Source organism: Mirounga angustirostris, unplaced genomic scaffold (genome assembly GCF_029215605.1).
Source record: "Mirounga angustirostris isolate CCGP_5_RB_7025 unplaced genomic scaffold, mMirAng1.0.hap1 SCAF_10, whole genome shotgun sequence".
Classification (NCBI taxonomy): domain Eukaryota; kingdom Metazoa; phylum Chordata; class Mammalia; order Carnivora; family Phocidae; genus Mirounga; species Mirounga angustirostris.
In genome coordinates, this window is record NW_026991718.1 from 104,786,521 (window position 1) to 104,814,089 (window position 27,569).

At 40.2% G+C, this 27,569-nt stretch overlaps 1 protein-coding gene across 8 annotated transcripts in view; it reads right to left on the reverse strand.

Moving 5' to 3' along the window:
• The window catches only part of PLCB1 (phospholipase C beta 1), a 683,394-nt gene that overhangs the window by 457,455 nt on the left and 198,370 nt on the right, over positions 1-27,569 (reverse strand). For all 8 annotated transcript variants that reach the window (XM_064572834.1, XM_045885403.2, XM_064572835.1 and 5 more), the window contains one exon: positions 286-354. In XM_064572834.1, coding sequence (XP_064428904.1) covers positions 286-354 — 69 coding nt within the window. The remainder of the gene's footprint in view (positions 1-285; positions 355-27,569) is intronic.

Here is a 27,569-nt window from a genome sequence, read left to right on the forward strand (position 1 = left end):
ACCCAGCATCTCTAGCATTGTGATATATTTTTCAAACAAAACTAAAATTAGAGCACAGACAGCAAGCCCCCATGTCCAACTGCCTATATATTTACTCCCTGTTACCTTCTTTTAACAAAAGTGGGAATGTTTAAGGCATAGAGGCTTCTGGAAGGACTGGCTGTTTTATTGTGTTTTACAACATCGACAACAGAGAAACTTTTAGTTGGGGCAATTAATTGATACCATGACACAGCGAAACACTCAAAGCAACATCTGGTGTGGGCACAAGGCTCCACTTCCTACCTTGGGAGCTTTGGCATGCTTCCCACATCTGGCATCCTTGACAAGGCTGAGATCTAACAGCTCCGTCTCCTGGAAGGCAAAAATGGGAAATTGTTAAGCATCCACACAGATCTCTTTTCTTTGTTTTATATCATTGACATCACTTTTTAAAAAATAATGTTCTCTTGGGATCTGCCTGGAGATTTCTCTGCAGTTAGGATATTTTTTTTCTCTCACATCGTTTACCAGTGGAATTGGAATGGAAACAGCAAGATAGCTAACTGCTAACTGTTCGGTTTACTGTATGTTCTAAGACATTTTGAAAGTATAATGGGCATGGTTAGGGGCTCCAGTCTATACTATGAGCCATTCCTAAGTCATGATGAACTGGGCCTTCCTGTCCTGTAGTTGAAAAAATAATCCTGAGAGTCAGTCTTAGTGTGAGGATATGTGAATGGCATGGGGTTTTGGGGAAGAGGGGTGGAAGAGGTTCCCATCAGCTCACCTGGCCAAGGGAAAGAGATAAATCTGCCTCACCTACCTACCCCCTCCCCAGCCTTTAGCACACCTATCTTATGCCCCGATCTTTTCATTTATTCATGATATATTACTGAACACCTATAAAATGCAAGTTACTCTAGGATACAAGATACATACAATATGATAGCGCCTCTGGATGGACCTGCCATCAAACAGGGGAGTAAAGAAGTGTATATACATAAGACATGGGAGAATGTGCTCATGCCAACTTTAAAGTTAACTGCTATGGGGGTCAAAAGAGAAAAGAAAGTTGTTCCCCCAGGGTCCCAGAGAAAAGTCCTTGGAAGAGTCATTGAGCATGGAGAAGAGGAGTTGGAAGGCATAACATTGGCAAATCCAGATGAGAAAGGACTAGAGTTTTGGGCAGAGCCTTGAGGTATTCACAGCCTTTAGATGTTTAGAGATGGAGAACATTGCGGGTAGGGAGGAGGACAGGGATAGAGGGGCATCCAGGAGGAAGAAAGAGCACAGGGAAGATGTAATGGCACTGTGGGAAGGGATTCTCATGGGCAACATTCATTGTTCCATTCCTGGGGCACAGAACATATGAAGAAAAGTCATGGGAGATGATACCGGAAAGGGATACAGGCAAAAGGATGGAAACCCTGAGAGTCCATCTTAGAACACTGAGCCATGAGGTTTGTGACACCCACATCACCGAGTTATACAGTAGACCCTACATCAGTGAGATGGAACTGTACTGCAACGAACAGTCATCTTAAAGTGACTCCAGCCATCCATCCAACCCATGCTGATAACAAAAGAGTTGGATGCAGCCATCCTATCCCCTTCTCCTTGTAGGAGGCACTACATCATTATTCAGCTACTCAGACTCTCTGGATAGGAGTGGATGTAATTTCTCATAGGTCTTAATGTCCCCAAGTTCTCGTAGCTGGGGTTCTCAGACAATTCCTTCAAACAGCCGCCACCAATTCCAAATGTTCTATGCAAAATGGCCTGATTCATTTCTTGCACCTAAGGTTGATCTCATGAGTACAGTATAACAGTCATGGGGGAGGTAGAGTCTGTCTGCTGGGATGCACAACAACCACACAGCAGGTCCAACAACACCTGGCTCCCGCATACCTTCTCTGTGAAGGCAGTCAAGAAACAGTGCCTTCTTCTCTTTTCCTCACCCTAGCTGTCTAAGTTTGCTTTTCCTCATTTTAGCAAATCCCTCGACCCATTCCTTGCCAAGTGTGACTCTGGAAATCCTCCCAAACTCTGGGGTGTGACAGGGAGCCACCCAGCAAAGATCTTGCAGGACAGAACAACTGGTGCCAAAGTTCCCCTAAGGCCATACCATCCACAATACTGAAGGTCACCTCATGAGTGCTAGAAAAGAATGGCATCAATGCAGGGCTCAATGCCTCACTTAGGGAAATGCATAATAAAGTCCTCAGACTTGAGGAGTTGGAATATCTGGTCTGGGCTTCTTATCTCCACAGTAAGACTATCAAAACTTGTGTTGGAAGGAGAGACACAAGAAGAGAACCAGGCTTGAAGAAGCTTCATCCAGAAAACCAGAACCAAGTGGACATTTGAGAGACAGGAGACCAAATGAAGCTACCTTCATTAGGTAGGTAACTGGAAGACAGATGAGAACCATAATATGGAGGAAGAATTGCCTAAAGGGAAGACAGAAGACATGGATAGCCCGAGGGTTTCCATATTCCAAACTGGGACTTGGAAGTATGGACAAAATGATGATGCATTTTGGAGATGTTGGTTTGAGGGGTTTATCCAAGTGGAAATGCCAGTCATCAATTCCCTGGAGTATTATTTATCAAATGCTGCAACATGTCAGGTACACGCTTGGTACAGAGGAATGACACCAAAATAGAAAACAGACAACTGTTTTGAGCAGCTCCTTCACAAAGCCAATTATTATACTCTAAAGGAGACATTTCAAAGTATACTGCAGATGTGGGCTATGACATCTTTTCAGCTAATACACAAGGATGAGAAACAGTTTGCCAGCCTTACAATTCTGTGGTTTTGAGGGGGAGGAGAGTTATAGGAAGAGGAAACAGTAGGTGCAAATGCACAGAGGCAGGAACTGTGTGCAGGAAACTGCAAGTCACTCGAGATACACAACAGGGGTTCATGGAGAGTTATCACAAACACTTCTGGACACGGTAGGCATTACATGTGTGTCCTCTTTATCCATAAGACACTGACATTTATGTGTAGTACAGTTTTCCATATATGTTACATGATGTTTTACATATATGCAGGATAGAAATCAGACACACACACATAATACATGCACCTAATTTTATAGCCACATTTTCTTTTCAAAGAAGTTCCTCCCAGTTGAGGAAACAATAGACTTAAATTTCACTTATTTGTTTATACACACAAAACCCAAATTGAGTTCACAAAGAACTAGATCTTAGCAGGAGTCATTATATAGACTTTTACATTACAGATAATGAACACTGTTTTCTACTCTCAACTCAAGAGGAAACATTCATTCCCCAAGTCACAGAGAGGTACTTAACAACAGCTGCCCTGGGGATTCATTCCGATACCACAGCGACTAAGAAACTTCTTTCGCTTGCGTGTAAAATTGTGTGTGCAGAAAAACCACCGCAGGGCACTATTAACGTGGGTAATGTGGCATGGGAAAGACCCAGGTGGAAAAGCTGTCCATGGACTCACTGGAGTAGAAAGCAATGATTAAAATAGTATCTCCCACTTCTATTAACATGCAATAGCCTCCCCTCTGGGGTTTAACGATAGCCCATTCTGTCTCCTCCAATAAAAAGAAATGTGGAACCCAATGCACAGGACCACAAAAACATTGTTTGTGTCATTAAAACTTTTTCTAGGTTAATTTTCTCAAGTAAATAGTTTGAACAACTCACTTTCATTACTAGAAAGCAGTGAAATGGTCCCTTTCTCGGTTCATTGAAGAGATACTGATTTCCGGCTTTATGGAATTCACTATTCCTTTACTCATTTCTTTAAGAGAGGGAGGTCACATGACATTTAAGTAGGAAGGTCCCCCCATGGGTTCGAAGAAGGGCCCTAAAATTAACTGGTTATGTATTCAACCAATCATTGTCCCATACCAAGCATCAACTGTATCATCTATAAAATGAGTATGATAACACTTTTCAGTGGCTCTCAAACCTTAGCCTGCATTAGAGTCACCTGGAAAGCTTAAAACACAGACTGGCTGGGTGCCATCCATCTGTTTCTGGTTCAGCAGGACTGGGATAGACTTGAGACTCTGCATCTCTCATAAGCTCTCAGGTGCTGTGGATGCTGCTGGTCCATAGAACACACTTTGACAAGCTCTAATATACACTCATTCATGCGGTTGTTATTATAAGGCTTTTTAGGTGACTATGATTGATAAAATTATACATTACTTAATATGTTATAGTACGTTCTAGGAAGAATCTACAACTGTCATTCCTTTATACAGGAAAGTGTCAAATAAAAATATTTACCTACTGAATGCAAACGCATGCCTAGTGGTTAATAATCTAGGCTTCAGTTCAGTTTAATTGAAGAAAAACTACTGAATGACAGATGGCATCAAGACCAATTCTAATAAGTGTTCTTAGCATTAAATTTCACCCTATACAAGCAAATGTCTCTGTTCACAAATTTAAGCAATGACTGACATTAGTTTGTTTGCTGAAAATGTTATACTAGATAACCTTTATTTTATACTTAATAACATTAGAGACATCCTTAGAAAAGTGAAAGAAGGAAACTGGTTCTCTCTCACCTCTAAACCCATCCAACAATGGAAAGAGGGTTGGAGTGTCCAAAGGCCTGCGGGCTACCTTGACCAGTAAAACAAGAATGAACTAATATTCCCCTTTATTTCCAAGGCACACAATGCCCGCCTACAAAGCTTGGAGACCACACTCAGAGGAACCCTTCCCCATTTATCCACTGAAGTTTTGACAGATGTGCCTTCTCCCTTTGTCAGTACGGATGAAAGTGAATTAACAGTAATCAAGGATTTATTTTTGATATTTTGAATGAGTGATGAGAAAAGTTAAAGGGAAGACCAAATTATCTCTGATGTTTACTATTCAGCAGAAAGATTTCAATCCATCAGCCACAAACCCACTGTGAGGTAGATGAGCCATGAAATGCACTGCAAACTCAGGAAAGAATAAAATTCAAAAACCAACTCTTTTCCAGAACACCAATTCCTGTGCATTGTCACCAAATTCCATTAGTCACCCAACATAATAACGTACTTCAAGTTCACACAACATATAATCAGAGCAGCAATTACAGTCGCAAACATTTCACAGGGAAGATATTAACAGCTGGGTGTGTGTGGTGGGGTGGTGAGGTGATTGTGGACACCTCCACATATGTTGTATTCATTAAGTTGTTCAACCTCGATTTACCAAAAGTAGAAGACATTAATATGTTGTATTGACTGTCAAACCTTCCTAAAATGCCCAATGTTAAAGAAAAAAACTATTTTAGAATCCTTTAATGAAGGGTTTTAATTTAAAGAGAAGCAGATGAAGTAGATTCAATTCTTTGTTCCTTTACTTTATTCCACTTCTGAAGGACTGAAAACTGCTTAATGTACCTCTCAAAAAATATATATATCCCTGCAGTCTCTCTCACTCTCTTGTTTCCTTTGTTCCCTAGGCTTCAATTTTGTCTTCTTCCCCAAAAGTCTATAATAGAGGCTCAGTGTAGGAAACTCCAATGGAGATGAGGCACATGGGTCATCAATACCAACTAGAGCAAGGAAAAGAGAAAGGCAATACATCTGGATTTCTTTATTTAAACCACCCAACGTTTAAAATGGAGAAAATTTCATAAATCTAGGGGGCAGAAAACTTGTTTCTGGAAATTATCATTTGTAATCTATGCATCATCAAACCAATCACTACAGAAGTCTATGCCTTGTATTCTTGTCTGTCAAATAGAGAAATAGATGCTAACAGCACCTTCCTCAACGGGCTCCTGTTAAATCAAACCAAGATCTCTACTTAGTGAGCAGGGACTAATGCACAAATATCAAGTCACATGCTTGCAACATTTCCCATTCCAAGTGAAAGGCAAAAGATCCTAGTAGAAAAGCCAAAAATGGACAGGTAACACATGTAGAAGAAGAACATGGAATGCAAATGAACAAAAGGAAAAGCATCTGAAAATCTAAAACTCTAGAGACATTTCATAAAACCCTGAAACCAAAATAAGAAAGACCACTTCTAGAGAAAACTGATTTTCACTTTTATGTGTCACAGTTAAATGCAAAATTAGATTAACATCTGAAATCAAGAAAAGGCAATGAAATAGCTCATATGTTATGGGTAGTATAATAATTATCGACATAGTTTGAGCCAACAAGATAAAAACTGAAAAATTATAGCAATTCAATTAAAGTTTCCTGCCATGGAAGGAGGAAAAGTCAAGTAATATAATTCATAATAACAACAGCAATAGTAATCATGGCCATTCACAATGGAGAACCAACAAGGTGGCAGGAATTGTAAGAGGTACTATTTGCATATATCACCTCATCATATATCACCTACAACACCACTGTGACATGAGTCTTATGGCCTCCATGGTGCAAACAAGAGAACTAATGGAGAAGCAATGTGAAGGGATTTTGTGGTCTTCAATCAGGTGACTTAAACTTAACCCAAAGAGAGGTATCCTGGGTGAGCCTCTCAAAAGAGGGTCTAGAAGTGAGAGACGTGAAGCAGCAGAGATGCTCACCTGCTTGCTGTGCTGTGTGTTGCCTATGAAAAGGGAAGACCTCTAAGAGGTGAGGGCCTCAGTATTACCGTGACAAAGAACAGAATTGCGGCAACAACCTGAATGAGCTTGGAAGAGGAACTCCAGCTCCAGATGAGAACACAGCCCAGAAGACACCTTTAATGCAGCCTGTAAGATGCAAAGCAGGTGAGACCCTGACCCACTTAAAATGGGAGATAATAAATGTTTGTTTTTTCCAGCCTCTAAGTTTGTGGTAATTTGCTTTACAGCAACAGATAACAAATACATTGCCCCACACTGTTTCCATATTTAACGCACTTTATAAAAAGGGATGTAAATGAATTTACATATCTTGGCACTCTACCCAGCATAAACATGACTGCAATACTGTCATCTTTTTTGAATATGTCCATTAGGAAACAATTACTCTAATGGAATTGCAGACTTACGGAGTTGGGACAGATTGCAGGTTAGAAAACTGAGTCCAAGAGAAAACATATCAATTACCTGATATCACTGAGACTGAGTAAGAATGGAAAAAGAATCCACATGCCCCCAGACCTAATTATTCCTCTACAGAATTATTTTTCAGTATTCACAAAATAGCAGGAACATTAACTGAGTGATATAAATTTTAAAAAGAACGCATTTTTGTTCATGTACAAGAAAAAAATATTATGATAAATAGAATGTAACACTGATTTTCACAAGCTGTGTCCCCACGGGGCAGCGTGAAATATGTTAGCAAATATCTAGTTAATTTTTTCTGTAGATAACCAGAAAGGTAGTTAAGCCCCTGGTTACACAAGAGCCAAATTTCTTCCTTCTTACTTCCTTCTTTAGCTCCCTAGGAAACTTTTATATATTCATGTAATAACAGAAAGTTGCATAAGTTGAAAGCTAATGCAGGTAAACATAAAATTATACCCATAGCACCAAAGCTGTTTTAGGACATAAAATTAATAAAATAATTCTAATAGCAGTTATGTTTATAACTTGATGCATTTATAACCCAATGCATCTATGACTAGGCAGGTGGAGGGAGGGAGGTCAGGGTGGGGGTGGGGTGCAGAAAATGCCACACATGATTCCTAGGTTCTAGAGCATTAGTATATTCTAAATGAAGGCTGGTAAAATTTAAAACAATACTTACTGGCTTTATTTTAAACTTATTTTTTGACACTATAAAAAACAGAAAAAAGTCTCCATAATCACCATGGAAAATCTGTGTATGTTCTAAAGATGAATAAAAGCAGGAATATATTGGGTATTTATAAACAATATATTTTATTTTCCTAGTTCTTATTTATTAACAGGCATAGAGGGATTCACCACATTTTTATGGTTTAAATATGATATCGCAGTTGTTAAAGATTCAGAGTATTTTTTTAATTGTGACTACAATGATAAAGACTGTATTGTCACAGCTTTCTATTACGCCTGTGCTCAGCAAAAGTCCTCATTTCAGGCTAATCAGATTAACTAGAAAGAGCATCCATCATTTGGCAAATAGTTTCATAAATGCTTAAAACTATCTTTGTGGATATTTTGTGGGAGCATAAAATCTGATCTCCATAAAAAATCACTTGGAAAGAAATATGGAAATGATATAGATTAATCAGGCACACAAGCTGTTTCCGCTTGAAAAGTCCAGATGATGTAAATGTAGCCAGATTTTCCCTTTAAATCATCTAAAATGTTATCTCTGGTCTACACCTATTTCACTATGGTTGAAGAGCAACGCCAGCTAAGCTTCGTTATCTGGTAATGAAAGCCACTTTTAATTCCTTAACCTTAACTAAATGTAATATTTGAGCATACCACCTATCTACTTTATGAGTTAAATTCTTTCATTTCCCTAGACCAATGGTTCTTAAAGCGTGGTGCCTCGAACAATACTTTCAGCATCAACATCACCTTGGAATATATGAAAATCACAAATTCTCAGGTCCCACCATAGACTGGCTGAATCAGAACCTCTGAGGTGGGGCCCAGAATCTGTATTTTAATTAAGCTTTGGGGCAATGCAGATGCAATGTGGAATTTGAGAACCTCTGTCCTAGATTTTGAATGGAGACAACAACTGCCCATAGAGAAGGCAAATTAACCAGAGCTAGAGCTTGTTGTAGGGCATTCTGGACAATGGACAAGCTGCCTAGATCCATTTAAGAAATTTTTACATCAGAGTCATATAAGCAACTATAGAACTGATAATAAAACTGAGGAAAGTCTTCTTCAGACCACTGTGTCCGTCAATACCATCAATTTCACTATAGATTGAAGCAGTCATTTCCACATTGGGTCCTAGAAACTAGACAAAGTCAAGGGGAGGTTCTAAAGATGCTTGGCCTATTTCCAGATATTCTGATTCAACCCTATGCATGACATACCTGGGCTGATAAATAATGTATTTTCTTTTCTTTTTAATCATACTATTATGGCATGCCTAGGACTTGCAAATTTTCTGATGTATGTAAAAATGGCATTCATCCTTGCCTTTCTTGGTAGCCATTTTGTAAAATCCACCCAGATAGTCTCACTTTTCTCCTTCATCTATTATTCAAACATATGTCACTAATTTTTCTGCCTAAAGGTTTGCATTTTATCGTGCTAAGCCTCTCCCCATGTTCTGGTAACCACAGGCCTTTTTTGTTGTTGTTTTTTAAGATTTAATAGAATTTTTACTGCTTCATGAAGGACATTCTAAGGCTTAAAAAAACTGATTCATGGAAATTAAACAGCATACTCTTGAAAAACTAATGGATCAAAGAAGAAATCAAGGGGAAATTAGAAAATATCTTGAGACAAACAAAGATGAAAACACAATATACCAGAACTTATGAGATGCAGCAAAATGAGCAACCACAGATTTTGACGACCTTTTAATCTCACATGACATCCTGAATATGCAAGGAGTTAATCTACCTTCCAAAATGAGATATTTTAAGTTGACAAGTATGCAATAATATGTCACTTTTTTTCTTTTCAAAGAAGACTTTCTTCTTCAGATCACTTTTGGTTTTCTGGTAAGTCAAAGAAATCCAACTGAGCTTTTTTGCATGCTAATTAGTAGGGATAAGGACTGGATATGTCTAATGGGGAGTGTTTTCCCCAGAAGAAGACCATTCACTGAGTTGATCAACAAATCGTCCCCAATGTCCTGCCTATGTGCTGTAAATTCATCAGAAGTAAACTCCTTTTCATTCAACTGTTGATCAACCTCAACACTAATGCAAGTACATAAATAAGGCTAGCTGTTCCTATCAAGAACCATAAATGACTGAAACAGTTCACTAAGTCCAGGCTTATTTTCTAGATCCTCAGAAAATTTTCATAAAGCTCCTACAGGAGTTCTACTGATGCCCACCTAGATCCTTGCTGGTCCCCCTTATTGGCTAGATATCCATCCCCCCATGTTTGCAGGCTTCCCTCCTAACAAGGGACAGCTATGGCCTTTGACTACCTTTGGCCTCATGGAGGCACTTACCCAGATGCAGAGATAGCAGGAGGTGTCTGAGAGGCTATTTCCCCACAGAATGCTCAGAGTTCATGCCTAGGGTGCAGGAGCATTAAAGCCCATCAACCTTGCCTTGGGGCAGAGCAACCTGCTAGGTTGAGGCAGGGACTCCACCTCAAACCTCACTATTGGTTGGCTTCTTCCTCTTGACTGTCCTGTTTCCCTCATTCTTTGACAGTTGTGTCCTAGGAGCTCCTCCTTAACAAAGCTCTTGCAAACAACCACTTGTCTTTGGGTCTGTTTGGAGAATGTGATCCAACACAGCTATCACTTGCAAATAATCAACTTGGAAAATCATGGTAAACCTAAAAATATTCTGAATCCCATACAAACTATTTTTAAAAATCACATTTTTATCTTAATCCTTTTCTTCGGCTTTTGATAGATTTCTATAGATTTCTGGCATTCTTAAATTTTCTGTGAAAATAGTCATAATCATTATGATCAATGCACTAAATGAGCGTTCTTCCAGAGCGTTCTCAGTCACTATACACTGTATTTTATCCTGCATTATTCTTAATCAGGTTTTAAAATACTTTAACCATTTCCTGGGAAACAGGCATGAATATATATCATCTAACCTAATGTGCAAATAATTTTCTCAAAAGCTTTGTCACATCACATCATAATCAAGAGGCAGTGCCTGATTCTAAAGAAGAAATATTTCTTCCTGAAAAAAAAAAGGAAGAAAAACTATAAAAAGCATCAGCTTACCTAATTCCCAAACCAGAGTTCATTTTTGTCATATTCAGAGCTAAAAAGAAATATGTTCTTATCCTCTATATTTTAGGTCACTTTCTTTTTGGTTAAGATTTATTCCAGTTTCAAGCACCTATTTCTCCAGCTTATTTTTTTTAATCTATCCCTAAGGGAACATACAAACTTTACTCCAAAGATGAATAAAAAGGATTCATTTCATAAGTTCATCAAAACTTTACTTAAAAATGAATAAAGATGACTCTTCACAAAGATTTTATATAAATAACATCACTCTTCTAGGCATTTTCACAAACAGCATTAATTTAGTATTATCTTCTCTTTGTGAATGGAAGGGAGTAAGTGAAAGGCAATCAGGGTCAGATCCAGAGTGGGATAGGGCAGATTTGAAAGACCACGCATGGGCTGGGGCACCTGGGTGTCTGACTCTTGGTTTCGGTTCAGGTCAGGATCTCCGGGTCGTGAGAGCAAGCCCTGCATTGGGCTCCAAACTCAGCAAGGAGTCTGCTAAAGTTTATCTCTCCCTCTCCCTCTGCCCCTCCCCGCTCTCACTTGTTCACTCACTCTCTCTCTAAAAGAAATAAAAAAAAAAGAAAGAAAGAAAGAAAGAAAAACAACACATGGGCACACTGTAAAACTGAGGAGTTACAGTTCATGAGAGGAGAGACCTGTAGGAAGAAGGGAAAGAAAAGGCCTGGTAATCATTAAGAGATCAAACTAATATTTACTGCAAGGCTAAAATTCAAGAACAAGTGACTACAGAAGGCTTACTCACCAGGAATCTTGGGATAACTCAGAGTTGGCACAGATTTAGAAGAGAGAGATGAAATTGCTACCTAAAATTGTAGGTACAGAAATAAGACTTCAGTAGTTAATATGACCTTTCTCTACATTCATTAAAAAGTGAAATGTTTTAAAGAGAGAGTGCAAGATTTTAAGTTACCAGATTAAGATCTGGACAGATTTGGGAGATGGGCAGTGGGCTACTTGTCAAGTGGAAGTCTGAATAAATGATCTTGTTGGAATTCTTGAGCTTGGAACCAAAACGGGAACAATGGAGCAATATAGCTATATGTTTCAAATTCACACTACATAACAATGAGAAAGAAGATATCCTGTCAAAATCCTTTTACAAGGCCTTCTGTTTACTCCAATTTCAGCTTCAGAACAGTAGGCAGAAACCAAAGAAAGATAACTAATAAAAGACATTTATTTCCTTCCAACACATCTTTGTCTTGACTTTCACAAGAAATTCCCTGAGAAAATCAACCATTTACTACCTTCATTAAAAAGGTTGCAAAGTGGGGGCGCCTGGGTGGCTCAGTCAGTTAAGCGTCTGCCTTCGGCTCGGGTCATGATCCCGGGGTCCTGGGATAGAGCCCCGCATCGGGCTCCCTGCTTGGTGGGAAGCCTGCTTCTCCCTCTCCCACTCCCCCTGCCTGTGTTCCCTCTCTCGCTGTGTCTCTCTCTGTCAAATAAATAAATAAAATCTTTAAAAAAAAAAAAAAGGTTGCAAAGTGGCAACACAGTGCAGCTTATTTCTATCAACTGGTGGGAAGTATAGAATCTTTCAAAAATTCAGTGACTAGACATTGGAAACGAGAATAAGCAAAGACAGAGTTAAGGAAAGAGAATGTTAGTGCAAGCGACAGAGAGACCAAAGTATAGATTGAGTAACACTGCAGCCTGAAAACAAAAGTACATGAATTAAGTAGTTTCTTAGGTAATGCAAACAACTAAAGCAAAAACAGTTGGAAGATATGTTTTTCTGTAATAGTGTATACTTTTCTAGTATATATCAAAAATATTTCTGGAAAGAAAGCTAGGGAGGAAAGAAGGAAGGAAGGGAGGGAAGGGGGGAGGGAGGGAAGAGAACAAGAGCAAGGTGGGTAAGGAGGAACCAAAGGGCATGCCATCTCTCTTAGCTAACAAGATTATGGCCCTAGAGCACAAGGAAAGCTGATACACTGGGGTCATCTCATAGGCTGGCCATTCCTGGATGGAGTTAGGGCAGGAAGGAGGAACCCAGACAGGGTAAATGGGGAAGGAGGGAAAGAAACAGAAGGGCCCCAGGGCCACCTCCCTTCCTTCTACCTCCTGGGGGTTGCTGCTGAGGCTGCTGCTTGATGATGGTGGCAGTTGTGACATGATTCCCTGAAAAACTGAGGATGCTGACCATGGGTTTCTGCGCATGCTTACACATTAACTTCACCTTCTCAAGGCAGAACGCTGAAAAAAACACAGAAGCCAGGAGAATGGTGCCAAGAGAGATAACCAGAAAAGCCAGTCCTTGGATAATTTTTCTGAAATATTAAGTTGGGCAATCAAATAAGGAGCAATTCAGAGTGGAACTGCTCTCAAATAAAACTGTTTTGGCAAAATGCTGGGCAGAATTTCTTTGTGTCTTCTTCTTCCTTCAAATCAAGACATTCTCACGTTTGGGGACGCCTGGGTGGCTCAGTCGGTTAAGCGTCTGCCTTCGGTTCAGGTCATGATCCCAGGGTCCTGGGATGGAGCCCCATGTCTGGCTCCCTGCTCAGTGGGGAGTCTGCTTCTCCCTCCCCATGCTCTTGCACTCTCGCTCTCTCTTGCTCTCTCTCCCTCAAAATAAATAAAGTCTTTAAAAAAAAAGACATTCTCATATTTAATGCCTCCTCTGTAAATGGAGTTCAGAAAAAAAATAATTGTATTAGAATTTTTCATCAAGGGCAAATAGACGAAATATCATTAGCTTCCTCTGCTGCTTGAGTATTACCTTCCTGGTGTAGGAGGTGTCTCATTCCAGGTCATCTCCTCAAAGAATCACATTATTGATCAACACCAATATTTGTCTTTTGAAGTGAGTCCTCATTCCAGGGAGGCTCCATACTTTCAAGATGGAATCCACTGTAACTTTTGTTCTTTCAATCCACAATATTCATTTTATGATAAATTACTTTATTTTTTAAAGACTTTATTTATTTGACAAAGAGAAAGAGAGCACAAGCAGGGGGAACAGCAGACAGAGGGAGATGGAGAAGCAGGCTCCCCACTGAGCAGGGAACCCGATGTGGGACTCGATCCCAGGAGCCTGGGATCATGACCTGAGCCGAAGGCAGACGCTTAACTGACTGAGCCACCCAGGTGCCCCTATGATAAATTACTTTATTCTCTAGAGTCTAGAACAACTGAATTTCATAATCTCTTAATGAAGCTCAATTTTGACGAGATTCACTCTCCCTGGGTATATAATCTTTCCAAATAAATGACTCGTGAATCCTTAACATAAGCATTGAACATTCAAGGGACAGACCATTTGTTCATTATTGCACAATATATTTCTTCCCACTTAGATAAAAGTAAACCCTAAAAATAAATCTGCCTCAGAATTACTTCCTCTGTAAGTACGTAAATACTTAAGACAAAATTCTTAAATCTGTATAGCTCTGATCCTGGATACACATTTAGTGAAAATATTCTACCTTGTTTGTCCATGAAGTTTTTGTAATTGTCTTTCTTCTTTCCTTAATGTCTGAGCAACTTATTCCCTGTATACCTTTGGCCTAATCCCTCCTATCACTCAAATAAGCAATCTGTTTCCCTTTAGGCGCCATTATAAACACCTACTGTGTTTCACAACCTAGGTTATTTGGGTTTTTCAATTTTGAGTCAAATGAATCACACTTGCTCTATGTGGGTCAGTCAAAATTAAGTACAGAAGTCTCCACGTACTAAAGTTGCTATTATTCTGCCTTATGATTATGGAATTAAATTAACTTGAGTCTTAAGCACTTTATGTCTTTCGGCATTATTATTTTTTTTTTTTTTAGTACAAAAGCTGGGACACATCAAATAGTCCAACCTTTGAGAAACTGCCTGGATGTAATACCTTTATCATTACCTCTTTTGGTATTACTTGACAGAATCATCAGTGGTTCTCAAAGTAGGATCCCTAGAAGAGCAGCAACATCACCTGGGAACTTGTTAGAAACACAAATTCCTGGGCCCCATCCCAGACTTACTGAGTTGGAAACTCTGGAGGGGCAGCCCAGCAATGTCTGTTGTCACAAACTCTCCAGGTGATTCTGATATACTCTGAAGTTTGAGAACCACAGGAATGGACACTTAGAGATTCATAACAAAGAGCACTTGGAAAGAAATACCAGGCTTTCTGGTTCTTAATAGTTCCCTTATAAACAGTCAGATTTACATTAAAGCCCCCAGAAGGAGTATATCTTCCAATTTTTTTTTTAAAAATTGATTTTTATGACTATCAGATGCTATTTTTAAAGAAAATATGTTAATTATGGAAAATTGAGAGACTAAGGGAGAAAAGAAGAGGAGAGAGAGAGAGAAAATATCAGCGCAAATACAAGGAAAAATTAATTCCAGACATGATGGTTCTCACTTTATCGCCTATTTTGCAATTCTATTTTTAAAGTTAAAAAGAAAAATAGAGCATTAAGAGGCTTTTTGTTACATGAGAGAGCATTGAATCCTGTGACTATGTAACTGGTGATTTTCTTAATATTATTTTGATAATATATAAGCATTTCCAAGTGCTTTAAAAACATTTTCTTATGAAATTATTAAACCATTTAAAGGGTATACAAACCTAAGGGGCCAATGTCACCATTACACTCAGTGATAACCAAGGAGGACTGTATTATAATGGTACTCTTTTCTCTACACAGGTGAGTGGGTTTGTGCAGGTCAGCATTAACAGGCTGCAGACCTTAGCAGAGGCGGCTAACTCCACCAAATTTTGCACTTTGCCTTACATAGTGTAGAGAACGGCAGAAAATCACCACCTAATCATGAACCACAACTCACAGCACCCCTTTCATATAAAGAGTCCTATGACTAGTTCTCACAAATGGAATGTAAATGGAAGAGATGAGGGTCATTTCCAAGTCTTTTTCTCTCCCCTTCTTCCTTTACATAGTGCTCAAAGAGACCCTAAGAAATATTGGAACCACTATATTGGACAAAGCCTAAGTCCCTGAATTACCATGTAAAAGAAAGCCATCTTTAGACCAGCAACACACACACTGGACTCTTACGTGAATGAGAAATACTTGTTAATTTGAGGAACAAAGGCAAAGGAAAAAATTAAACTTCCTTACAATTTACAACCCCTTGACAAGTCCTGGAGACCAGCAGAGTGACCTTCCTCTAGGAACTCAACTGCCTCCATGTTAATACTTTGCTAAGGGCTAAAGGCAATCAACTTAACATTATCCCAACCTCCAGGATCCTGTAAGTCTACTTTAACTTATAAAAATTCCTGTGGAATTCCTTTATCTCTATCCCCCAAGATCTATGTTAGTAATCATCCTCCAAGCAGATGGCCCACCAATAGACATCTGAAGGGTCTCATGACTAAGTTTTACGAGACAGTAGTAAATGACCTTTTCCTAATGACAGGTAGCCCCTCAAGGTCCTGGAAACCTTGCTTCCAAATTCCTTAGAGACTTATGCTATCCCCCTCTCAACTTGAGAGTATATTATCAGCCACTCCTCACAACCCCAGTGAAGCCCTTTCTGCCCACGGGTCCTGTCCCTATGCTTTAATAAAACCACCTTTTTGCACTGAGGACATCTCATGAATGCTTTCTCGACCATCCTCTCTGAACCCCAACATTTCCACATTACCTGTGTTAAGACATCGAAATTCTGGAGTTTATCTTTTATAACAGTATATGCCAGTTAATACAGGGCTTTTTTTTTTTTAAGGCCAAATTCCACTATCTCAGAACATAAAACATCACAGGCACATTGTGATGCATAATTTTATGTGTCAACTTGACCAGGCCACAGGGTATCCAGATATTTGGCCAAACATTATTTCTGAGTATGTCTGTGAGGGTATTTCTGAATGAGATTAGCATTTGAATCCATAGTCTGAGAAAAAGCAGACTGCTCTCCCCAATGTGGGTGGTCATCATCCAATCCATTGAGAGCCTGAATCAAACAAAAAGGACTGTTTGAGCTGGGACAACAATCTTCTGCTCTCAGACTGTGTGTTATGCCATCAGCTCCCTTGGTTCTCAGGACTTTGGACTGGACAGTAGACTCTGGGATTTCTCAGCCTCCACAAGTATGTAAGCCAATTCTTTGTAAGATAGACAAATAGTTCTGTTTCTCTAGATAACCCTGAAAATACATACATGGAAAGTTTAAAAAGGGGAAAAACTGTGAGAATTAATTTTATCTCCATTTTATAGATGGTAAAACTGAAACCCTAAATGACTGTGGATGGTGATATCTCAACACACCTGACTTAACCCAGTTCTCTGACTTAGAATATAATTAAAGTTACAGCAAGCATTCATGAATACAAGTGTGTTGATTACTGTGGCTTTATACTAAGTCTCAAAATCAGATAGTGGGAGTTCTCCAACTTTGTTCTTCCATTTTAGTATTGTGTTGGCTATTCTCAGTTCTTTGCATTTCCACATAATTTTTTTAAGTGTGTTGATTTTTTTTTAAGTTTTCTAAGATTTTAATTGGGACTGCACTGAATCTATAGTTCATTTGGGAAGAACTGACATCTTTACCATACTGAACCTTTCCATCCATGAGCAGAGAATATCTCCCAATTTATTTGACTTTTTCATCAGAAAGATCATCATCAGATCTTCTCTGACTTTGTTTCATCAGTGTTTTGTGGTTGTTTATGTGCAAGATCCTTGACATATTTTGTTAGACTTAATCTTAAGCATTTCAATTTTGGTATGATTATGAATGGTGTTTCTTTTTTAAGTGTCAAGTTCCAGTTGAGCATTGCTGGAACATAGAAAAGCAGTTGACTTTTATACATTGACATTATATCTTACAATCTCTCTGGATTCATTTATTTGCTCTAGACAGGATTTTTTTGGTAGATTCTTTGGGGTTTCCAACATAATGTATCTTGTCATCATGAGATAAAGACAATTTTTTTTTCTAGGTGTCATATGTTTCTTTTTGATTCACTGATTCTCTTCTTCCTCAACTGGAGCGTGTTTGGTACTTCTCCCACAGCCCATTGCAACCTCCATCTTTTTCCCCCAGAGTATTGATCTTCCACCTGGTTTTACTAAACCTCCTTGTCACATTTCTCCCTCTTATCTTAGGTCCTCTCGCCTCACCTTCTCGAATGCTCTAACTTTCTGATTTCCACCAGCAAGGCAGCCAACAATAACCAAAACGTTCTGTCGAGTTTCCTCCTTCCCAGACACGGTCACCACACTGCAATCATTCCCTCATCTCTTGACTGCAGAATTGCAAGTTGATATAGACACAGTAAGGATTCTTCATAGAAAAAAATCAGATCCCAGTTGCACAGTTTTCCTGAAAATGCCACCAGAGGAACAGTGTGGTCTGTCATGGCAGCTCATGAATTCCATCAAGACCAATTGAGAAAAATGAGCATTAGCAAAAGATCCTTCCACCAGAATTTTGACTGAAAATATGTCATATTGAGATAACCTAAAATTCTTTCATTTTGTTGACGATATATTCACTGTATCCCATTTCCCCTTCTTGTCACCTGTCTAATCTTTCATTCTCATCTTCAAAACCTAATTCTCTGCCAAGATTCCCCAGTCTCTTTGAGCAGCATCCTCTGAGCTGCTGAGGATTTTATTGTGTGTGTTAATCTTTTGCTCCTTGCTCCACTGGTTCAATTGGATTGAACTGACACACAGTGGAATGTTCTACATTGTTTTGCATGTATGTATGTGTGTATATAAATGTGTCTATGTGAATGTGTGTGTGTATACACATTTTTTAATGTCTTGTTTTTTCACTTTACAAAAAATCACTCGAGGGTCAAAATCCGATTTCATGCTTCTTTGCAATCCATACACGTTCAAATACATTTGGCTGATTGATATCTGTTTTTAAGCAAAGATATTGCCCTCATTTTAGCAAAGACTGGGAAAATCATATAACTTTCTAAACATTAATTAAATATCTTTTAATCCTACTTATAACCATAGTCAATGTGCATCAGTAACAATTTATGTTCAGGTATAAGTAAAAAAAAAAGAAGAAAAAAATGCCACAATAACAGTAGTTTAGACAGGTTAAAGACTTATTTCTCTCTCAGATTAAAAAAAAAAAAAAGCCCAGAGGTAGGAGTCCAGGCTGGGCAGGGCTGCATGACAAGGCTGATTGGGTCCAACCATTTACTAATGGAGCAGTTTCTCAATCCTCAGCATGTGGTTTCTCCCTCATGGTACAGATGGCTGTTCATACAGTTCATATTGATGACAGAAGAGAAGGAAGATTGAAGACACGCATGCCCTTCCCTCTAAGAAAATGTTCCGGAAGCCTCACGGGTTTCTGTTTCCACCTCTTGGCTAGAATTTAGTCTCCCTAGCTGCAAGGGAAGCTGGGAAGTGTACAGGGAGACCAGATACTAGATCAGTTGCTACCAGACTTCCTCCATCTAGAGGGAGAACATTCTTTCCATGTAAGTGTGTATCACCAGGACTTCTATGTTTGATAGTAATCAGATGAGCATTTGCTGAAAGACAATGGAGTACCAATAATACTCCCTCTCTTTGAGAATGCTTTGTGGTCTGCTTCAGAACATTACCGCTCAGTCACAACAACACACATCTCTCCTTCAACAGAAACTTACAGTGTGTCTACAGCCACATCTCCCCCCAAAAGCCTCCCCATCTTTTTTCTCTGTGGAGTGATTTACCATCTTACCACTGAGCTTCTTCAAGAGCAGGGTCCTTTTTGTCTTCCAACTACTTGAAATTAAAGCAAACCTGATATTTCATAGATGTCTCTTCATAGAATTAAATTGAAACAACTTTAACAATTCATCATTCTTGTGTTTTCTCTTAATAAGGTCTAAATCCATCCATTCTAATAGTAACATAGTAAGCATTTCTTTCTTTTTTTTTTTTTAATATTTTATTTATTTATTTGTCAGAGAGAGAGAGAGAGTGCACAAGCAGGGGGAGGGGCAGGTAGAGGGAGAAGCAGGCTCCCTGCTGAGCAAGGAGCCCGATGTGGGACTCGATCCCAGGACCCTGGGATCACGATCTGAGCGAAGGCAGACGCTTAACCGACTGAGCCACCCAGGTGTCCCCATAGTAAGCATTTCTAAAAGAAACAGGAGGTAGAACAATATTTTAATGGACCACTCCACTCACATTTTTGGACCATTTCAACTCCCTTAATATAGTCACATTCTCAAGTTGACAGCAAATAAACTAAGACCTCTGTCCATTATGTGCCCAGTGTCACCCGACTCATGGAAATTTCCATGAATACTGATCCAAGAAAATGAAAAAGAAAAACACACATGAAGTATACTTTAAACACATCATCTAGTTCCAATTAGATTCTCCCTTCATGCTCTCATTTGCCTTCTGGTTTGATTTCAGTCCTGCTTCATCAGAGCTCATGTCCAAGGTTTCTTTACTAATTAGCAAGCATGATTAGTATAAGGTACCTACCCTTTTAAAGGTGGCAGCGAATTATGTAGTAGACATTTTGAGACAATGGACTCCATGCCTTTTTCCCTCCCTACACTCCAGAATTTTAATTATACACAATGCTTGCTCTGACATTCTTGCCTTTTATTCCATAAATAGCAAAATCCAGAGGTAAACCATATTTGTTTCTCTTAATCAGCATATTCTTAATTCTTTCCTGTTTATAACTTTACACAGGAACCCTTTTGGAGCTGCTTTGCTGCTTAGCATCAAAGCTTAGGCTATCGAGGGAGCATGGGCTATTTATTTCCATAGTTTCTATATTTAGTTCTTGGCTTTGTTTACAGTCATCTCTCCTCCACCCCACAAACACTTTAAAATTCCTTTTTTTTTTTTTTTCTGCAATTCTGTATCTTTCTTCTATCTCTCTAGCTAGCTAGCTCTCTACCTAGCTTAGCTGATCATTTTCTTCTTGAGTTCTGGTCCAGAAGATGCCTGTCCTTCCTCTTTGATTTCTTCTGGAGAGGAAGGAAATTGCCTTTTGGAACTGGAGAAGCCTTCAGGGGCATGACTACTACTGTTGCTCTTCTCTTGGGGAGAAGAAGCACACTTCTAATTGTGAGTCACAGGCAACTGTAGAACGCAATTTGAGCTCCTGGGACATGAGAATGTTTTCACCCCCAAAAGTCAGTGGCTTTGTTTAATAGCTCATTTAAAAGTGAACATTAGTTTTACTTTAAGGCAGATTAAAAGTTCTGGGACTAAATCGTGCTTGTCACTACCTTGATTAATGTAACAACCCAATGCCTGCTTAAGGAGGTGTGTATTTAATAGTTCAAATAATAACTAATGATTACTTTGGGAAAAGGCTCAGTGTGGGCTGTACAAACTAAAAAGAAGGGAACATTAGGAAACATTATGAATGAACTCTTTATCCGGCTAAGGGTCTTGCTCTGATGCACATCTCTTGCATTTAATTTTCATCACTGAGCAAAGAACAGGGTCAGCATAACATTCTTAAAATGCCAAAATCATAGTTATTAATTATTCAAGCCTTGAAAATCAGATTGGCTTAATTATCTTTATCTTAGGCCTTCTGTCATGGACAAATATGAAGGAGTGAGTTGCACAGGCAGGCAAAATTGATGAAGAACACTGGAAGGGTGAAATTCGTCAGCAGGAAAAAGTTAAAATTAGTCTAGTCAGGGCTATGTTTGGGGGTAACGTTGTGAATAGTGTTCCTATTTCCATCTTTATAATGCCAGGAAATTATATTAAATAAACTATTTTCTGGGGCACCTGGGTGGCTCAGACAGTTAAGCGTCTGCCTTTGGCCTAGGTCATGATCCCAGTGTCCTGGGATAGAGCCCCGCATCAGACTCCCTGCTCCGTTGGGAGCTTGCTTCTCCCTCTCCCTCTGCCTGCCGCTCCCCCAGCTTGTGCTCTCTCTCTCTCCTCTGTCAAATAAATAAATAAAATCTTTAAAAATAAATAAATAATTTTCTTTTGAACAGATAACAGACGTCTTGTACGCCATTAAACCTGCTTTAAAATTTTGTATCTTGCCACAATCTGACGTAAAACACGCATGTCCTCGGCCTCCCTACTTTATAACAGGACCATTCTTAACCTCACTGAACTCTTCCAACACGAAACCATGGCATCTTCTCTCTTTTGCCATTTTAGATGCTTGAGGAGCTCTTCACTATAAAAGTTTGGCTGAAATTGGGGGTGGGGGATGGTGATATCATGAAAAGAATGCAGTCTCTATTCTGCAGAATACTTCTACTCTCCTTTGTGCTTGGACAAGTTTCAATGAGAGTCCTGGCTTTCGTCCATCCCACTTTCTCAATAGACCAATCGTTCTCTGTAGGGAGCCATTTTGCTGCCAGAGCTTTTCCCTCCAGCCTTGGGCATTTGGCAGAGTCGGGGGACATTTTGGTCATCACTCTGATGGGGTGTTACCAGCATCTAGCGGGTGGAGGGCAGGGGTGCTGCTGAACATCCTCCAATACCTAGGACCTGTGCCAGCACCTGTCACAGTAAGGGTGGGGTACCCTGACCCCAAAGGTGGTCTGGTCAGGTGACTGACATCATTGCTCCTCAAGACTCTGGATTTCATTGTCCTGAGAAGGGAAGCTGCCGTTCATGAATACACTCATAATTAAGAATAAATTTTTTTTAAGATTTTATTTATTTATTTGAGAGAGAGAATGAGAGAGAGAGAGCACATGAGAGGGGGGAGGATCAGAGGGAGAAGCAGACCCCCTGCTAAGCAAGGAGCCCAATATGGGACTCGATCCCGGGACTCCAGGATCATGACCTGAGCCGAAGGCAGTCGCTTAACCAACTGAGCCACCCAGGCGCCCAAGAATAAATTATTTTTACACATCAGGCCTGATGAATTTTTAGCTCCCTTTTAGGTGTATGGACATTCAGCAGTGATCGCTGAGAACATCACAGTTTTAAATGGTGCCTTGTCCCCTGACACAAATGACAGATAATATCTATCAAGGATACCTGTGGGTGAACACCTAACAGATAAGAAAGAGTAAAAGGAACTCAAGTTTCAAACCGTAATCCATTTCAAATCCTTCCAATGTGTCTGTGTCAATGCATAAAAGCCCAAAACAAACAGCCCAGCTCTTCCATTTTTCTACTGAAGGGTAGTGAACAGTGAAGGCAGAGCTGACTCTGACAGTTTTGAATCGATTTTTCAAAAACTCTAAAAATATGGAGAGTGAGTATACTATGTACCAAGTATACTAACAAAAAAATAAAATAAATGTCAGTTTGGTTAGTTTTCTACTTTTAATGGCTTCAGGTCTTACTTACAAAAAGCAAGCAGAGATCATTAGGGGCAAACATTCCTTTCAGCATACCAACTCTGCATCGACTGTGCCCTCATTTACCAACCCTCATATGCTTCTCCCCCTAAGTCTGCCTGAAAGTTCAAACATTTGCCTGCAGCAAATACCTCCTTCCTCCCTCACACACATTCCTCTGAAAACCAGACAAAAAAAACCCCCAAAAAAACAAAAAACAAAACACTGAGATGAGTTAGAGGAGTCCATTGCCTTTTGGGGACCCACCACCTGATTTTCATTGGACTCGACAAGATTCAGTTCAAGACCTGGGTAAGACTGCCTGTGTGGGCGTAACCGGGTGGGAATGGGGACCAGGAGAGGAGACACCACAGTGAGGACATTTTGGGAAGGGAACTAAGTAAGCAGAAGTAGAGAGGCACACGAGTTTCTGACTTCTTGGGGAGTGGCTGGACTAGAAGCGCCACAGTGCCAGGAGCTGAGGCTGGAAAGGAAGACCGAGGCCACAAGGGGCCTAGAAGAACCTGGGCATGAAATGGCAAAACAGCAATGGAGGTGGGTTTACACAATAAAGCCAGAGCACCTTGCAATGAGGAAATCAAATTTTAGCTCAGACTCCATAAAAAATGTGACTGTTCCTATCCAAGGGAGAGGAGTAACAGGTTGCCTTCGGTACTTGTATGCAAAAAAGGTGGACTAAGGACATCGTGCCCACTTGGCACAAACTGTGAGACCAAATACACCCACAGAGTCCATCTCTCGGATCAGTTAGCAAAACTGGAAGCCAGCATTTGGCAATGCGTCCTGGAGGCCAGTCAAGCCTCTTTAAGGACAGCACTTGGAGTATTTACAAATGAAAAGAAAAAGAATTAGGATCCAAATCCCCACAACAAATCAAACAGCAGCAGCAACAAATAACCCTTGCATCTAGCAGCCCAGAAAGGAAATGGCATGGGTCTCCCAGCAAACAGTTAGCAAAACTATAGCAGAGCAAGGACAGGTACAGGTCAGAACAGAATAGGGCAGCTTCTCTTGCTGACACTGGCCAGTTTCTCAAGACATTGCCCATGGGGGTTGATGGTGGGATTCTGCTGTATAGCATGATGGGTTCCCAGTTGATATTATGTCTTAGTTATGGATCGCTAAAACGTTGGTAATGCCATTCTATAGTGGATGTTTATTCCTTCTCAACAAAAGCTTTTGTAGTCTGCATAAATCCCTGAAATAAAGAAACACTTAAGGCGCTGGTAAATACAGATAAAAGTGCGCTAGGTAGACTATATCTCATAGCCATTACAGAGACAGGTCCCTGAAAAAATTGTCTAAGGGATGCTTATTTCTAACCATGTGGACTGCATCAGAGTCTAGAAGTGTATTAAATGGCCCATTGCAAGTCATTACACAGTTTTGTAAACAAGAAGAAAATATACAAAATTATCATCTTAAGAATTTTAAGGGTAATTCTGGTGGTAGGGAAATAACAAAGTAGAGGGCACAGAAAGACAAGTCAGGGGCTCCTACAATAATCTAGGACAAAGTGTGGTCCCAGGGTTCTCAAAGTGTGGGTCCCAGACCAGCAGTATCAGCATCTCTGGGGAACTTCGTTAGAAATGCAAATTCCTGGGACGCCTGGGTGGCTCAGTCATTAAGTGTCTGCCTTTGGCTCAGGTCATGATCCCAGGGTCCTGGGATTGAGTCCCACATCGGGCTCCTTGCTCGGCGGGGAACCTGCTTCTCCTTCTACCTGCTCTGCCTGCCACTCCCCCCTGCTTGTGATCTCTCTCTCTCTCTGACAAATAAATGAAATCTTAAAAAAAAAAAAGAAAAAGAAAAAGAAATGCAAATTCCTGGGCTCCATCCAAGATCTACTGAATCAGAATGTCTTGTAGCAGGGCCTGAAAATCTGTGTTTTTAGCAAGCCCTAGGACATTTTGATGCATGCTCAGGTTTAAGAAGGGCTGACCTAGGAACTTGCTCTGCAACGAGTGATCTGGTAGACCAGCAGCATCAACACGACCCCACCTTCCCAGAGCTGGTTAGAAATGCAGACTCTCAGGCCCCACCCCAGACCTGCTGAGTCAGAATCTGTGTGCTATCCAAAGCCCAGGTACATGGTGGGTACATTCCAGTCTGAAAAGCTGGACAAATAAGATCCTCAAAGAGGGGGTCTCTGTGGGGATGGGGAGGAAGTGCAGACTAGAAGAACATTTTGGGAAGATTAATGAACAGCTCCAATACTTTACTGGTAACCCAGTTGTATAAAACTACCCCTCAGATACCCACACGGACTGGGTTACTGGCCTGTTGGATCTGAGGTCCCCAGAGTTTATAGTAACTAAATAATAAAAACTTTTCACCCTGTGTGGCTCCACATCTGCCTCTCTAATTGTCCTCTTCCCCAAATGCAAACATTTCTGGGAGGAGCTGTACATGAAGTCTTTAATGTAACTTCCAACAAATTGTTGGTCTCTTTTTGCGGGAAGAAGCAGCAGGTGGGAGATGAGGATGCCTTAGGGAGTTACTCAAGAGGCAGTGATGGGATTTACTGGAAACAGGTTAGACCTACATTATGGTTTCTGGGCGGGTTGGCTCTGGCTCAGGGCTATGCAGGCTTGGCAGCAACAAATCAACAGTTTACAGGAGCGCTAACAAGCTCACAGAGTGTGCTGTGGATTTGTGTAAAGGAGGCAAAGTTCAACCTGGGAGTCGAAACCGAACAGGTGGGAAACACCTGCTCTCACTAGCTGCAAAATTCGTTAAAACCTGCTTTCCCTTGCCAACAATCCATGAAGGCCTTGGCTTTAATGATTAAGAGTCAAAGGAAAGAAAATATAAACCAGCTCATCTTTCTTAGTTTGTTTTAATTGGTAACTCATTCTGGTTCATCTTAGATTAATGATTCATTAACGAGTAAACCAACATATATCTTGCTATTTATAAACTACAAGTTTTAGAAATTTATATCCTATTCTAAGCCTTACACAAGACTTACAATGCACTTTAACATTTAATAAACCCTTGCCACACTCAATGAAAATTGAGATGGATACTTTGTTGTGTATGATCTATTACTTCCTGAGTCGTCACAAAGCCAAACCTTGAAATTCTCAGGGCTCCAGAGGAAACATAAAATATTAGTTCTCTCCAGTGGTGTCCTTTGAAGATGTTCTGTTGCACCAAATTTCTCAGTGTACTCTCAGAAAGCATGAGGAAGCAGCATAACCCAAAGTTTTTCATCTCAGTAATTTTTATCATGGGTCCTGGGATCAGAATGCAAATTCTGTAGGTACCAGAGTGAGAATTCACTCTGGTACCTACAGCTCTGAGACCAAGTGCAAGTTACTGAACTTCTCTGTCCCTCAATTTGCACATATGTATAAGGAGGAGCATAATTCCCACTTTGTATTTTAAGTGAGTAATGAGCTAACTTGCAAGTGGCAGGTCATCAATAAATGTCAGCTATCATTTTTTGCCAAACGAGAGATTGGAGAGTTACAAACTCCCCTATGAAATAGTGACACGTATATAAATAAATGAGAATGTCAGGAATGGATAAGTGTTGTTCTTTTTTTAAAATTATTATTATGTTATGTTAATCACCATACATTACATCATTAGTTTTTGATGTAGTGTTCCATGATCCATTGTTTGCGTATAACACCCAGTGCTCCATGCAGTACATGCCCTCTTTAATACCCATCACCAGGCCAACCCATCCCCCCACCACCCTCCCCTCTAGAACCCTCAGTTTGTTTCTCAGAGTCCATAGTCTCTCATGGTTCGTCTCCCCCTCCGATTTCCCCCCCTTCATTCTTCCCTTCCTGCTATCTTCTTCTTCTTCTTTTTTTAACATATAATGTATTATTTGTTTCAGAGGTACAGGTCTGTGATTCAACAGTCTTACACAATTCACAGCGCTCACCATAGCACTGTTGTTGTTTTTAAGTATAAAGTGAAGCAAAGAGGTAAAAGTAGCTACTTGGGTTAGGACAATATGGAACCAAGAAGGCCTCCAAAAACAGGTGCAATCCATGTGGAGGAGGGGCATCACCATGACGATCTGGAAGAAGAGAATTCCAGCAAAAAAAAAAAAAAAGCAGCAACTATGGTGCCCCAGAAACTTCAGGATAAATTTCAGGGAAGAAGGAGACCCATCGGCCACATCAAGTGATGCTTAAGGGGCCAAGTAAAATAAAAACAGATGATAAGATATTGGACTTTGGTAACAGCGATAAGAACTTTGCAGCAGTGTGTGTGTGTGGGGGGGTGAGAATGGGAGGGGAGGGGGGAGAGATCCTGTGTGCAGACCACTCTCTGAAAGAGTTCTGCTGTGAAGGGGAGCAGCAAAGTCAGGGAAAGAGTGCCTGGCAGTGCTTTCAAGTTGGTGAAAGTAAGTCCTCACCAGCCACAGGGGGGCTGTGTGTAAAGGTGCGGAGAAGAGAAGCATGGGATATATGTGCTGGCGGGGGCGGGGGGATCCCAAAAGGACAGGACAAGGAGAGAGGTCCACATGCTGGCTGAGGGGACCCAAGCATAATGCTGGCCCAAGGTAGCAGGGAATGA